Source organism: Galendromus occidentalis, unplaced genomic scaffold (assembly GCF_000255335.2).
Source record: "Galendromus occidentalis unplaced genomic scaffold, Mocc_1.1 scf7180000076944, whole genome shotgun sequence".
Lineage (NCBI taxonomy): Eukaryota > Metazoa > Arthropoda > Arachnida > Mesostigmata > Phytoseiidae > Galendromus > Galendromus occidentalis.
The window spans coordinates 676,754-691,122 of record NW_003804933.1 but is presented as its reverse complement, the minus strand read 5'-3'; the positions used below and the strand labels follow the sequence as shown (position 1 = coordinate 691,122).

Below are 14,369 nucleotides of genomic sequence, written 5' to 3'. Positions count from 1 at the left end.
AGCTGGGCGCCTCTCTGCTCTCTCAAACACTGTGGTCCTATGGTTGGGATTTCTGCAGCAGCAGCAGCAGTGTACCGGGCGGCAAACAACCCTGTGCAGCTCAACCTTCAAGCACAGACTACGCTCCGGACTCTCGACGGGGTATATGCGGAGCCGCGAGCTTCCTCTACCGGCCAGCTGGTGCTCGAGACGCAAATATGGCGTTGTCATGAGAGAAGCAAAATATTATCGAGTGAGTGGTGCCGAACAAGTTCCTTGACAGAGGTGCGCTTTCTGAAGCGAGCCCGAAAGTGCTCGAAAGGCCGTCGGTTGGCCCCTGCACGAACCGTCAGCCATCAGGAGCTTTTGACGTGCGAGATCTCTCAGACGAATTCACGTGTAAGTGATGCATCGTCTTCTGTTGACTTCCTGGCCGATGGCCGCGGTCAGTCGGGTCTCCTTTCTGCAATGCTTATTCGAGAACGTTTCCGCTCGCAGTTTGTCATTCCCAGTCTTGATTCTCTGAGCTCGGAACTGAGTTGAAATCGCTCCGGATTCCGAGGATTCCTCCGGTATCCAGTTACTTTTCCTCTGATTTCTCGTCGATCCGCTCCGGTTTTGTTTAGGTAGTTCGATCGAGAGCCGTCGAAGCTCGAGGGAATATCGGCTCGTAGCGTTGCTTTCGAGCGTGATCGGTGATCCTTGGAGTCATCCGGGAACTCATCAACTGAGCCCGAGAAGCTCGGGCGTTCCGGACACGTCGGAAAACTTCTGGTATCTCAAGCGCCCGCGCAAATTCGGCCCGTGTTTACAGAACACGAATACGTTCCACGCACTTAGGACGAATATTCGCAGATGAGTCCGAAGGGAGAAGATCCCCGAATCCCCGATCACAGTTCCCGACTTTTCAGATGGCGCGCATCGAGATATCGTAGCACGGGGTAGGTGGTGGACTACGAAAAAGTCGAGGTGGACTCGTTATACTCAAACGCGGTCGGAGGGATGAAGTGCAACGGTGCTGAGAATACAGTCGAAGGTGAGCAGCCACCTGCGGCTGCTTCGAATGACGTCCCATGTGAGAAAGGAACTACGTCAAACGGCTCCAAAGAACCGAGTCCCTCACCGCATCCAAAACCGTCCCCCAGCCTCAACGACTGCGTGGCTCAATCGCTAGACAACAATTCATCTAATAATGATACGAAGGTTGGTGTCCTTAGAGTGTGAAGACGAGGCAAGGTTGTGAGAGAGTCTCGGCGGCAGACAAACTGAGGATGTCCCGACGGGCGAGCATTCCTCGGAGATCAGATCCTCCAATGAGTCGTCAATGATGATTCTTTTCCCATCGATGCGACCCAGAAGCCGCGCAATAGCGGAGAGATTGATTTGCACTCCTCATGGGCTCGGACCCACATTCCCGAAGCCTGTTGGCATCGACGCGGATTTGCGGCTTCGATTAGCCCCCACGTCGAGGAGCAACGAATGTGCTCTCTCTGAGTGTGGTTCTTATTCCACGATTGATTGATTGATTGACTGTCGCTTCCGGAACACCGTCCGATGTAACTTTGGATTTCATTGCGCCCGTCGGCTTACGAATGGAAATTCTCTCTTGACAGGTGGAGCCCAAGCTGGAGAGCTCGAGGCCGGGTTCAGCATGTCCCGACGGTACACAAAGTAACGAGCCGTGGGGTAATCAAAAGCAAGAATACCCATCGACGTCAACGCCGAGCGGCACGCAGACAACCCCATCGAACGGACCTCAAAACACGCCTCAAGCGAGCCAGTCGTTCGTTTTCACAACGAACATGGCGAACCAAGCTGCTGAGGCTGTCCTGTGCGCGCACTTCCCCTCAGTTGTTGCTTTCCACTGCGCACAGCCATGCACACGGCAGTTGTTGGAGCGGAGACGAGCCATGATGGGCGCGATGGGTCCCGGTTGGGGTCCTGGAGGTCCCATGCCGGGTGGGCCGATGGGCGGTTCGCCCAATCAACCAGGTTACATGAACAATCACTTCCCTCCGGGTAACTTCCAAGGTCCAATGAATGGCCCACCATTTGGAATGCCGGGCGCTAATGGACCCCGCGGAATGAACGCAATGGGTCCCGGTGGCCCCATGGTCCCTGGTAATTCACCTATGAACGCACCGTTCCCTATGGGTGGACCATCGTCGATGGGTTCGCACGGACCCATGGGTCCAGGGGGTCCCGGTGGACCCGGAGGGCCGGGGGGTCCCATGGGACACGGCGGTAGACCAAATCCCGGGGTCAAGGGCTCCGACGAAAACCTGACGCCGCAACAAAGACAACACAGAGAAGAATCGTTAGCGCAGCTCAATAAAATGCGGCAGATGCTGTTCCCGGGGGAAGCGGGTAGCCCTGGAGGTCCTTCGGGAGGTCCCGGACCTCGAATGATGCAGTCACACGCCCTACCAGGACCCATGCAAGGAGGTCCTGGTAATCCGTACGGACCCGGTGGTCCTCTCGGACCTTCCAAGGGACCTCGAGGCCAATACCCCCCGAATCCTCGACAAAGCGGGCCGGGTGGCCCACCGAATCAAGGATCACAGTATAATTTCCGGTGAGTTCGAAGTCAAACGGCGAGTATTTTGCGAACCCATGTCCCACGAGTGGAACTTACACCGAGCTGACCTCTGAACAATCCATCGAATTCCAGGCCGCCCGATCAACCTCGGCCCATGAGCCCAGCTATGATGGGGCATCCTCAGAGTCCCTATCAAGGGGGGCCGATGGGTGGACCTGGAGGACCTTCACCAGATCCCTCGCAGATGGGAGCACCGGGGATGAATTTCAAACCCTCGACGTCGCCGCAGCTCCATCCTGGTCCTTCTAATTCACCGCATCTCACTCAGACAAATAAATCGAAGAACAGTAATCCGATGTCACCTGTAGATCTCCCGGGCGGAATGATGCCTTCACCTCAGCACATGGGTTTTAACCCAATGGACGGGGGTCCCGGAGGACCTGGTGGGCCTGGCGGTCCTGGTCAGCCTCCGAACGATGGCCTCATCGGGAACGATCCGTAAGTTGATGCTTGTCTTTAAGTCGTTTTATGATCGACCCGGTGGCTTCCGAGAAATCTGCTACTAGCAAGTGCTTACGTGATGGAGATATTTCAGTGTGGCTCTGCTAGAGAGCTTCGATGGCAACGGAATGAGCCATCCGGGCGGTCCCATGGGGGGTCCGTCTCCGGGTCCTGGCGGCAGAATGGTTGGTCAAGGCGGACCCCCATACGGTGGTCCCATTGGTCCTGGAGTACCTCAAGGAGGGTCGCGAGGCCGGACGAACGTACAGGTCCGACCGGACGCACCAAATACCATACAATACCTCCCCGCCAGGAGCCAGGGACCAGGACAGCCCCCGAACGCCCAAATGCCGCAGCAGCGAGCGCCTAGTTTAGACTTTCTACAGAGGTGGGTTCCCCGAGTTTCCGTTCACACCTTGTCCCTGTCGTCGATTTCCGATGTCGACGGCAAGGGGAAGGGAGCCATCAGAGGCGAAAGTACTTCCCCTCGATCCAAGCTAGCAAAATGAATGCTCAAGTATTTGCGGCATATTCCAGGTACACGCGGCCTGAAATGAATAACATGAAAGGCATGCCTCCCGGTGGCCCGGGAGGTCCTATGGGGGGTCCCATGGGCCCTATGGGTAATGGGCCTATGGGGGGACCTCAAGGAGGTCCCATGGGCGGGCCTGGATCGATGGCGAATGGACCCGGTCAACCACCAATGCAATATTACCCTGACCAACAGCATCTACAGGGCCCCCCCGTTGGAATGGGTTTCAACGGTCCACCTGGCGGTGGCGGCGGCGTTGGAGGCGGGGGTCCCAACCAGAAGAACTTCTACGGTCAGCAGAACACAACGTCTGACCCCACGTACGCCGCGCAGTACCACAACTTTCAACAGCAGCTGTACGCTACGAATACAACAAAAGGCCTTAAATAATTCCAAGCCTGAAACTCAACTCATGTACATTGGATCCCTCTCATGTTCCACCCACCGATCTGACTGGGTGCTAAAGATGGGCTTGTAAAAAAAGAAACGGCATTGCTGAACAATGTTGCTCAAGTTGTGGGAATGTGCTCCGGGCACGGTTTCACGAACTGTACAGGTGGCCGGCCGATTTCTTCTAGTAGAGATTATAATTAATATTATTATCATTGCCATTATTATTATTGTCAAAATCTCCAATTCAACGATGATAATGATAATGCAGCAGCGGTCGTCGACTATGGACAAAGTGGACGCGACGACGAGACCTCGAATATCAGAATGGTAAAGACAGCATCAACGAGTGAAGAGATCTCCCAGATGACACACCCGACGTCGCAACCAACATCTCTGCCGACGACCATTGTACAGATAACAACGACTGGGTACCAACACCTGGCTGGCACGCTGCTGGGAAAAGTGCGGAACCGTCTGAAGACAACTGAAGTCAACATCTCGGATGCGTGGAAATTACGACAAAATTCGAGGGGTGTGATCAGTCGATCTGTTAATCATCTAGCGTCAGGAGGAAGCAAGCGGTAACTCCGACCGGAGAGACTTCATTCAACGACAAGGGGACGAACGATGTATAGCGTGAGCAATCGTCTCCGAAAAAAGTGGACCTCATGACGTCATACGGTAGCGCGAGCGGCAGCATCATCACCGGTTTCCTTCTCTGTTCTATGTTATGCTTTCCTTCGCTGACTGAGTGAGACATGTCGGAGCCGGCGGACTCATCGGAGGAGAATCCCTATGTGTGAGGAGGGGAAGCGCATCAGATCAATCCAAGTGACTGAGCATACTTCCATTAGGCTCATCCAAAGTTCTACCGAAGAACAGAAAATTCAGCGAGAACTTCGGGCCACCTCAGCCACCGAGACGCGGATCTCAGATTTTCGCCGATCTGATCCCACAGACGGCGTTTGCACAGATCGGGCTTACATGTCGAAAACATGAAGAAACAGATTCGACTGCAAAAGGTATCAGAAGACGACGAGGAGGAGACACACGGATAGGCAGAATTCCCAAAGACTATAACGTCGATCTATGAGCTTCAACATGATAGTTTCTCGATTCTCACGGGAGTCTTTCGTATCGGAGATGATCGTGAGTCACTCCTTCCCCTCTGACCGGGCAGCGAGGATTTGGAAAGGTTTCGGTACGTTAATTCTAATCGCTGATCGGCGTCCTGACAAAAATCATTAACTTAAACAAGACTGCTCCGGCGCGTCTACCAAGTCATAAGTGATTGTTCCACCTTTCGAAATTTCATCGGATAAGTACCGGATTATCGCTGGCTCGCTCGATACTTGTTTTGATTTGTAGATAGAAGGGCTATGTTCCGCACTCTATCAGAGTCCTAATGCCATCTATTTGCGAAAATTGGTTCTGGAATAAAACGCGCCTTATGCATCGCCCATGAGGTTCACCCTTGATTTGGTTTCTTTATTCCTACGTGCTGCCTTCCTCGAACTACCCTACATTCCCAGTACTGGGGTACATCATATTCATCTAAGATCTTGCCCATTCCGGTCGGAATCCGAGGCTCATCCATCGGTTTCGTAGAGCTTGAAGCTCGCGCTGAGAGTGTCAAGGGGATAGCTGTGCACTTGGAATTCACATTGCAGTTTACATTGTCCTCTTTGAGTTCACTCGCAGTCGACATGCGGACTTCAACTCTCGTCGTATCCGAGAACACTCGATCGCGACACTGAGACGCCAGTCGGTTGCTCCCTGGTCTAGTTGACAGCGAACGCCTCATGTCCAAGGCAAGAAATTCGAGTGCAGGAAAATACCCACGAAAAAGTACCAGATGAAGTAAGCCCAGACCAGTGTCGGGTTCTTGGCGGAGGCAGCCGCCCAGAACGGCAACGGAGTCGCACTCATGATAACTCTCGTCGATACCTGTACATTGGCGAAGAATACGAAAATGCAACACAGGATCACCGCGTGGACGCAGTAACGCTGTAGACGCCGGTAATGCTCGCTCCGGCAGAAGTGAGAGATCAGGACGAGGATCGGCATCGCGAGAACGAAGTTCGGCATTTGCTTCATCTCCCAATACTTCAGCAGACCCACGTTCCAGTATTTCGCCTGCACGTAGCTGTAGGACAACGGGATCAGGTTGAAACACCACTCGAGCGCCTCGTCGCCGACGATTTTGTAATTTAGGCGATCGGCATACGTATGCACGGCCTCCGGGAATTGGGTCCTCGGGTGAGGGAAGCAGAACCTCTCCCAGAAGTACAGTTGAACAGCTACGTTCCCAGCACATGCTAAGACCATGCGCATGATCAGGCCGAAATAATATTTTCCTCGGTTGAAGCGCTGACGAATTTTGAACAAGTAGAATATCGGGATCAGCGTGGCGTTTGAACGTGTGATACTGCTCGCCGCGAAGAAGATCGTCGCAAGCGTATCGAAATCTTTTTCGAGTAAGAAAAGTCCTGAATAAGTCAGGAAGGCGAAAAGGGATTCCGTGTAACAGGATGAAAAGAAAATCGACGCGGGATTGAAACAATAAAGCTGAGTGACTTTTAACGGGAAATGCCGATCTATGAATAGAAGTCGAGTCAGATGATACAGGACGACCGCGGACAGAACGAATGAGATGTTTGATATCAAAACGCCCGATATGAGGATCCAACTAGATGGGTTGAGAACAGTTCCGAAGATGTCCTGAAACCGGAGTAAAAATCACGAAGTGAGGACGCTGACGATTGCACCTCTGTTCACAATGACTCGATCATTCCTTTCCATTCCTTCCTCTGCCTGACTGTGAGAAACTCACTTGAAGTATTTGACTAGTGAGGGCCATCAACCACGGGAGGAACGGGAAGAAGGCGACCAAATGCTCGTACGTGTACCCGAACTGAGCGATGTGAGTGAAATATTGGGAATCCCACCGGTTGAGACCCTCGAATAAATAGTGCACAAGATTGTCTCCAGAGCTCCATCGAGCTTGTTCAAGCTTGACTAGCGGTGAACGGAAAGCATCGGCCTCATGATCTGGAACGAAGTGATTGCATAGGAACTGCAAAACGATTACCAGAGCCCTCGATCCAGCGGCGAGTTTTACGACGTAGCCGAGCTCCCCCATGTTGAATCGTTGATAGCGAGGACCTATTCAAGCCTGTAATTGAACAGGAATGATAGCGGTGAGGACTCTGCTCTGCTTTGCCAGCTCTGGTCATTTGCTGGCAGCTGTGAATTCCGATTCCGATTGCAGTCGCGACAAACTTCCCGAGAGATCAATCACCGATGCTTGACCGGCATCGCGCAGCTGTCACTGGAAACTCGAACAGTGTCGACCTCCGATCCCGACCCACCCAGACCAAACCGACTTGGAGCTCCTCCTCATCCGAATTCTTCGACTCGGCCTGGGATTCAAGATCGGTTCAAGGAGTTGAAACGAAAGTTGTTGAGGAGATCGCTCCGGAAGATGCCGGCTCGGATGTTCCATCGGAACTCTCCACAATGCATGAGCTCCCAGGAGTTCCGCACTGCCGGTTCCTGCGTGATGGAAAACCATCGGCTTGGAACGGCGCGCCAATTCCTTTCGGGCTGTTTCTTTGTTGGACCCCGGCGAGAGCCCCACATCCGACTCGCGTCTCATGTCGACGCTTAAGGCATTGGTAAACAAATTTAGACAGCTTGGAAGCGGCGGAAGTCGGTACCTGGTTTTGCATCTCCATTTCACGGTCCACGAGTTCATCTCTACGATCTCGAGATCGGAGTACACATCGGGCTCACGGTCCCCGAGCGAGCCATCGAAGCACCGAATCCACTATACGCGCTCTGCGAAGGGACAACTCAATCGTTCCAACTTTCCAACAGCAACAGCCTAGTCCGAATTTTCGTCTGCTACTAAGACGCTGTTTCGGAGAGGGTGATAGGACAGAACTCCTAGGAGCGCGGGCATGCTGTCGATCTCACCTAGTCCGCCTAGTCTCTCGCCTAGTCCGTTTGGGCGATCAGCAATCGGACGAGCGAGGTATCGGTTTCTAGCAGCATCTAACACATAAGTATTCAGACGGGAGTATCTCATCTTGATTTGAGAGTCATCTCTATCTCTATCACATGAATTGTGAGTCGAAGCGTAGCGCAGTACGATATGCTTGTTCCCCGGGAACGCCGTCCTTGAGCCGAGTCTGTGCATTGGTGAATTCGGCCACAGCCCGCGTTCCGCCCCTCAGCGGATTCTTCTCATAGGAATAGGGAGTTTCTGAACACTACCTCGTTTCGAGGTCTGACGAGCCTTTTCAGCCTTTGTTGAGCCAGTCTTCGAACCACCAGCCACTGAAATGAGACTAACGAATCTCGTAGCAACCAGCCTAGACGCGCGCAAGCCCTGCCCGGAATCGGAGAGGGAAAATACTTCCCGGTCGATCGTGATCGTGGAATCTAAAGGAACATCGACGATGTCAACAAAACAATATATACAATCTTTATTCCCTCAAAGGAACAGCCACGTCCACGCATGGGAACATGCGTCAAAGATCTTCAGATGTCGTACTAGTGACTTATATCTCGGTCGTGCTACCGCTCTGGTGGCCCTTATCGAGTTTGGCGTTGTACGTGTAGACATCATATTTGAGCAGAAATGATCCCGTCTTTCTCTGCTTGAGCTTCATCCTTTTGAGGGCCGCAGAGTACAATAGAGACCCATTAGAGAGAACATGGCCGATATCAGTAGAGCCGCCGACACCACATAAATTATATTTCGACTCGTGGCGAAATCACTGACGTCGTCGACGAGATTCTTCGCGATCCTATCCTTATCGAGGAACCACTTGAACCAAGTTGCAGCTCTCCGCACTTTCTTATTGTCTTCAGAAGTTTCAACGCCGGTCACCACTGGATGATTGTCCTGAACGTCGGAATAATTGCGCCCCCCTACGAGCACAGTTTCTGGCACGCGTTCGCGGCGCTCCTCGAGGTCCGGTTGTTTCGTCTCAACATCCACAGGGGACTCCGAGCTCTGAGCTTGCGTACCCGTTGTTCCTTCCTCTTGATCCAGGTTTTCGGTGGTGCTTTCGGTCGAGTCGGTTTCCCCGGTTGGATTCACTGTCGTTCCTGTTGAGGTCTCATCTGCTGCCGAGCTGTCTGAGTTCTCCGACGAGGTAACGTCATCCACTGCGGAGGTCTCGAGCGTTGGCGAGGTCGAGTCCTCGTCAACTTTCTCATCAGCAAGTTCCTTCCCTTTCCGAACACTGAGATGAGGTTCTTGCGTACTTCCACTCGAAGCAGGGGCATCTGGCAAAGGCGTAGTCTCTACGGGCTCATCATCGCCCGGTGCGGAAAGCTCTTTTTCCCCGCCGTCTTTGACAGAGTTAGCGCTTTCGAAAGTGGTGGTGATCGTCGAAGCAGTTTCTGGAAGGGGAAAGTTTTCAGTGAATTGGAAATTCGCGATGAGCAACGGGGACAGATCCTCTCGATTGATTGGTAGAAGCTGATTCGAAGAGTTCGAATACGCCCCCTAGGAAACTCAGTTCGGAACGATCGATGCATTCAAGACGCCTCATGGGTGGGAATCGCGGGAGCTCATCCGCTTCGCCCCACATCGACGGTTTCGCGGTGTCAAATCGCAAGGGACTCCCACATCTCGGACTCCTGGATTTTCCGGGCTACTGTCGCAGGATCTGTGATCCAACTCTCCTTCGAGAATGAATCTAATACCGACTCAAAACATTTAGATCACGAAGGCGACACGGTGATTGTTGCTTCATTCGGAACTTCCGAAGAAAACGAGGAATCTCATCAGAGAAAGACAGTTCCCCGTCGAATCCAGGCTGATCGATGCCATAGAATACAAGGAGCCCCTAGAATAAATTTTCTGTCTAGAATACCTTCATCGTCCAACGGTGTGGTGGTTTCATCTTGGCCGGGAGAGCTCTCAGTGCTAGCCATGGTCGTTGGACGGTCATTCGCAGCTGCCGACTCGTCTTCTTGAGTCGAGTCCTCCATCCTCGTAGTCGTCACGGCTGTCGTGTTCAATTCATCGGTCGATCCTCTGTCGTTCTGCACGTCTCTCGTGCTCGAGGGCTCCTCCGCAGCCGTCGTTGCGGCTTCTTCCCTTTCAGGCGTTCCTAGCGAAATGGGAAATGATGTCGAAGTTCCCTCCGGTGTCGTCGTTTCCGTCATTGGAATTGTTGTTGCCTCTTCTGACACGATGGTCGTGCCTTCAGATTCCCCCGTAGGAGTCGTGGTCTCGGCTTCCGTCGTGACTTCGCGAGTTGTCGACGGAGACTCGACGCTCGTCATTGTTGAGGCCTCGGTGGTTGTCGTCGTTGTGGCTTCGGTGGTCGTCGTCGTTGTGGCTTCGGTGGTCGTCGTCGTTGTGGCTTCGGTGGTCGTCGTCGTCGGTTCCGTGAATCTCATTTTCGGTCGAGTCGTCGTCCTGAGTTTGAATTTGATTGTGGATCGGTTCTTGGGTTTCGTTGTCGTTGTACGCAAGGATGTTATTCTGGGCCTCGATTTCGTGGTTGATTTGAACCTTGGTTTCGACGTGGTCGTCGTGGACGCTTCCGTTTCGGTAGTTATGGGTTCCGTCGTCGATATCGTAGTCTCTGTGACCGCCGAGGTTGTCGTATCATCCTTCCGAGTCTCCGTGGCGAATATATCGACGAAATGATCGAATTCATCGAATTTGACTGTGGTCGTATCCGGAGCTTCGGTAGATGTCGTCGTCGTTGTTGACGCATCTTCGATGTCAGTCTTCGCAGTTGCCGGTAGCTCCGACTCGGGTTTCCCAGCGCCATCGATTGAATTCGGATTCGACATGAAGTCGACGAAAAATTGATCATAATCATTGCTATCTCGAGAGGACTTCCCCTTACGTGTAACTTCAACGGCATCCTCCGAATCGACGTCAGTTACGCTCTCTGGCGTCGAAGTTTCAGCATCTGCTTCGTCGCGATCGTTTGAACTCTGATCGAAACTCCGGGGTCTGGGAGAGGAATCTCCGTCGGCGGATCCGGACGGCTCGAAAGGAATTACTGTGGCGCTCGGTTCCTTGGTCTGAGTGTCTTCGTCTTCACTCTCGGAAACCGTGGGCTTTCCGGGACTCTCCGTCGCTGGAACAAATCCTCGATATTTGGGCTTTGCTCCGTCATCTTCGTTCTGGGTACCCAAATCAGGCTCCTCGTTCGGGGCACCGGGTTCGTCTTCGGTCGTCGATGTCGTCGTTGTTTCGTCCGCATCATCATCTCCATTCGAATCCCGCCCGATGCCTGGATCAGAATCGGCATCTGCTTCCGTGCTTGGGTCCGGGTCGTAATCCGGAGCCGAGGTGGTTGGGGAATCCGGTGCGGAGACTGGATCGACGGTTGAGGAATCTTCGCTGAGGTCGGTCCCTACCGTGCTGGTAGTAGAAACGTCGGGACGTTTCACGACGGTTGTCGGAGACAGGCCACCTGCAGAACCATGATAGATCGTTGTAACTTTCCCCGGGTGGCCCTCCGCGGGATGTTCATCTTCGGCTTTGAGGAATGGAATTTTCCACGGGAAAGTCGGGGGAAAATAATCGGGAACATAAGCGGGGATTCGATTCGATGGGTGGAGTCGGTTGACTGATGGATACAGAAAAGCTCTCTTCCCCGAGGTATAATAGGGTCGGAAGAGGTTATTTTGCATGGGTCGGGTGAAGAACAGAGGGTTCTGATAGCTCTTCATGAAATCGCTATAGGTGGGCGAGAAGGTGAAGTTCTCGTTATTGAGTCTGAACCAGAAAAATGTTCCTTTAGGCGCATTAGTCACCAGTCCCGGAATGGGTACGCGGGGACCCACGGGGCGATTCGGAGGAGGCAAGGGGGGTACCAAAGGGGGCGATGGAGGCAACGGGACGAAGGTGGGCTGGAGAAAGGTCCGGGTGGGCTGTATCTGCGAGACGGCATAGGTCGCGAAATTATTCGTGTAGAAAGGTGGGTTCAAGGTAGGGAAAGGTCGGCTCGGGTTCACCGTCGGTAACACGCCGGCGTTAGAATGGCCCAGGGTGACTATCGTTGGATAGTTGACGAAGCTCCTTGTGAATGGCTGGAAGGGGTTCGCGGTGGGAAGGTTGGGATGATTCAGGAGGTTCCTGAAGTCGGGCGCGGCATCGCCGAGAACGAAGTATTGGGTACTCTGACGTGAGATGGATGGAGTGGATCGAATGCTCGGTACGAGGTTCACCGGAGGAAAGGCGTTTACGGGGGGCAATAAGGGGGAGGGCGATGCGGCGATACGTCGAGGATAAACGGGAGCGTCTTTCTTCCCGAGCACCGGACCTTGGTTGTAGAAAATGGGAGTTTGAGTCTGGACATTGAAAGGGTTCGACGGGTTTCTGTACACTGTTCGAGGACGACCCGGATCAACCAATTTGTTGAAGAAATCGCTCAGCTGATTCGCAACGAAAGCCCCGCCGCGGTGGAAGCCGTTTGATGAGAATTTGGGGAACTGCCGAGCGAGTCTGAAACGGAAATCAATGAGCTCCGGCTCCGATTTTCCCGAAACCGGTTCGTCATTTTTTTATCGAGGGAAAGAATACTCAACCCGTCATCAAAAGAGCCCATCTGGAAGGTTGCGACATGATTGGGACCTCGAACAGTGTAGCCGAAAGGGCTCCTCTTCTCTCGACCGGATGCTCGTTCGGGTATGGAGTCCTTCTCCGATCCCAGTCGAGGTTTTTCAGCCTCAGTCAGAAACACCAGGAGCAGGAGGAGAACCAGCGTCTGAAGGATGAATTGAAAAGCCTTAGATTCGTCGGAAACCTCATTGATGATCCGCGATACTCTGGTCAGGATCGCATGCTTGAGAGAAGCGTCAGTCTCCGCGTCGAAGAGGCCCCAAGGACCCTGTCAGATTTGTATCTGCGCCAAGCTGAACTCCCACTGTGTCCGCCGAAGTCGCTCTTGCGAGACGCAGTGGCTCTACGAGCCTATACCGAAGACAATAGCTCACTTCTCACAAAATCTTCGGCCTAACTTTCTTTCCGTGGACCGCGGCTAGAGCATTGGTCTGGGATGCGACGGTATGGGACACGCCCCCACGCACCGGTCGCCCGCGGTCCGTGCTGCTGGTGAGGGGGCTAAGCTGGCGGAGGAAGCCAAGTTTTCTTAATATAAGCAGCTCCGGAATCTTCTACAGAGGATATCCATTGAGGTGCAGAAAGCTAATGCCGCAGCGGTCCCCGGATCACTTCCGGATGCCAACGGCCTCGTTGGTGTTGGTTGATGATCTGTACAAAAACACACTCTCCACGGGGAAAATAAAATTACGAGAAATTATCTTCCGGAACGAAGCTCGCGATGGGAAATCCGCCCCTTTCATCGATTGAAGACCAACCCCGACAATATCCTTCCCTCCTCCTTCTATTAGTCAATTCGAGGATACGCATATGGATCGGGGAAATGGGCCTCAGAACGGAACGACGCTCCCACTGCATAGACTCCTATTCGGAGGAGTCAGACTTCGGGGTCGTTGCCTACCGAAGTTCGAGAGAATGAGCCTACTGTCGAAGTCCAAAAGACGATTCCGGAGCAGAAATCCTACCCCGCGACCCTGATTCAGTTGCCCTGATTTCAAGGTTACCGACAGAACTCTCTGAAGGCGGATTATACGGGACGGTGACATCCAGAAGAATCGCTGTCGTTTTCTCGTCGAATCCGTTATTCAATTTCTCGTATGATCCATTGATCAGAGATTCGTTTCAGACGGATTCCGAAAGGTCCATCATGGGGGACCAAGTGAGTGGATTGAAGTTTTCACCATCCGAGGTAATATCCTCAATTACCACGTGATCACCGGGTAACATTTCTTGTGATTGTCCGTCGAAGAAAGATCAGGAGCGGCGAATATTGCCATAAAGCCCGTATCGGAAACGCCGGATCTTTCTGTCTGAGGGCCGACCGCGGGAGAAAACTTTTTGGAGCGAAAAAATTCAATGACTCTTGGGCATTGTCAAGGGTCTTCCGATCGACTTCGTAGCTACCGACTGAGCAGCTGAGTAAGTGACTGACAGTCGATCAACCATCATCCGAGCCTAGTGAATAAAATCGGATGCGGTATATGGATGGTGCCTTGAGACGCGTTTCGGCTGGAAGAGTCGATTCGATCAATCTTGCCGACGCGTTTCGGGATCGCCACCCGCTCAACAAATGAAACGGCCTTTTGTACGCTTGCGCCGCGGTTTCTTTCTGCATTACAGCCATCGCAGCAGCCTCATTTAAGCGAGCTGCCGAAAATCCGCCCAGAGAAAGATCCTCACGCGAGCCAATGTCTCGACAGCGACCAGCATCGGATCTGGGGCGTTTTCCGCCCGCTAATTGAGGATCCGATCCATGGGCTGGGGGTAGGTTGGGCAGGCGGGCTATCCAGTGAAGTCGAACAGAAGAGAAGCTCATC

At 53.1% G+C, this 14,369-nt stretch overlaps 2 protein-coding genes across 2 annotated transcripts; one reads left to right on the top strand and one right to left on the bottom strand.

Moving 5' to 3' along the window:
• The first annotated feature begins 981 nt into the window (after positions 1-981).
• On the top strand, positions 982-3,941 carry LOC108863789 (collagen alpha-1(III) chain-like). Its single transcript, XM_018638372.1, has 5 exons — positions 982-1,182; positions 1,593-2,554; positions 2,651-3,016; positions 3,114-3,407; positions 3,557-3,941. The coding sequence occupies exons 1-5, from the start codon at positions 982-984 to the stop codon at positions 3,939-3,941; spliced, it is 2,208 nt and encodes a 735-aa protein (XP_018493888.1).
• A 1,457-nt stretch (positions 3,942-5,398) lies between these two features.
• Positions 5,399-7,831, bottom strand: PIG-V (phosphatidylinositol glycan anchor biosynthesis class V). The gene is made up of 3 exons (XM_018638380.1): positions 7,664-7,831; positions 6,778-7,119; positions 5,399-6,665 (listed from the first exon to the last, which is right to left on the bottom strand). The coding sequence occupies exons 2-3, from the start codon at positions 7,084-7,086 to the stop codon at positions 5,745-5,747; spliced, it is 1,230 nt and encodes a 409-aa protein (XP_018493896.1). The 5' UTR covers positions 7,087-7,119; positions 7,664-7,831; the 3' UTR covers positions 5,399-5,744.
• Positions 7,832-14,369: the final 6,538 nt, after the last annotated feature.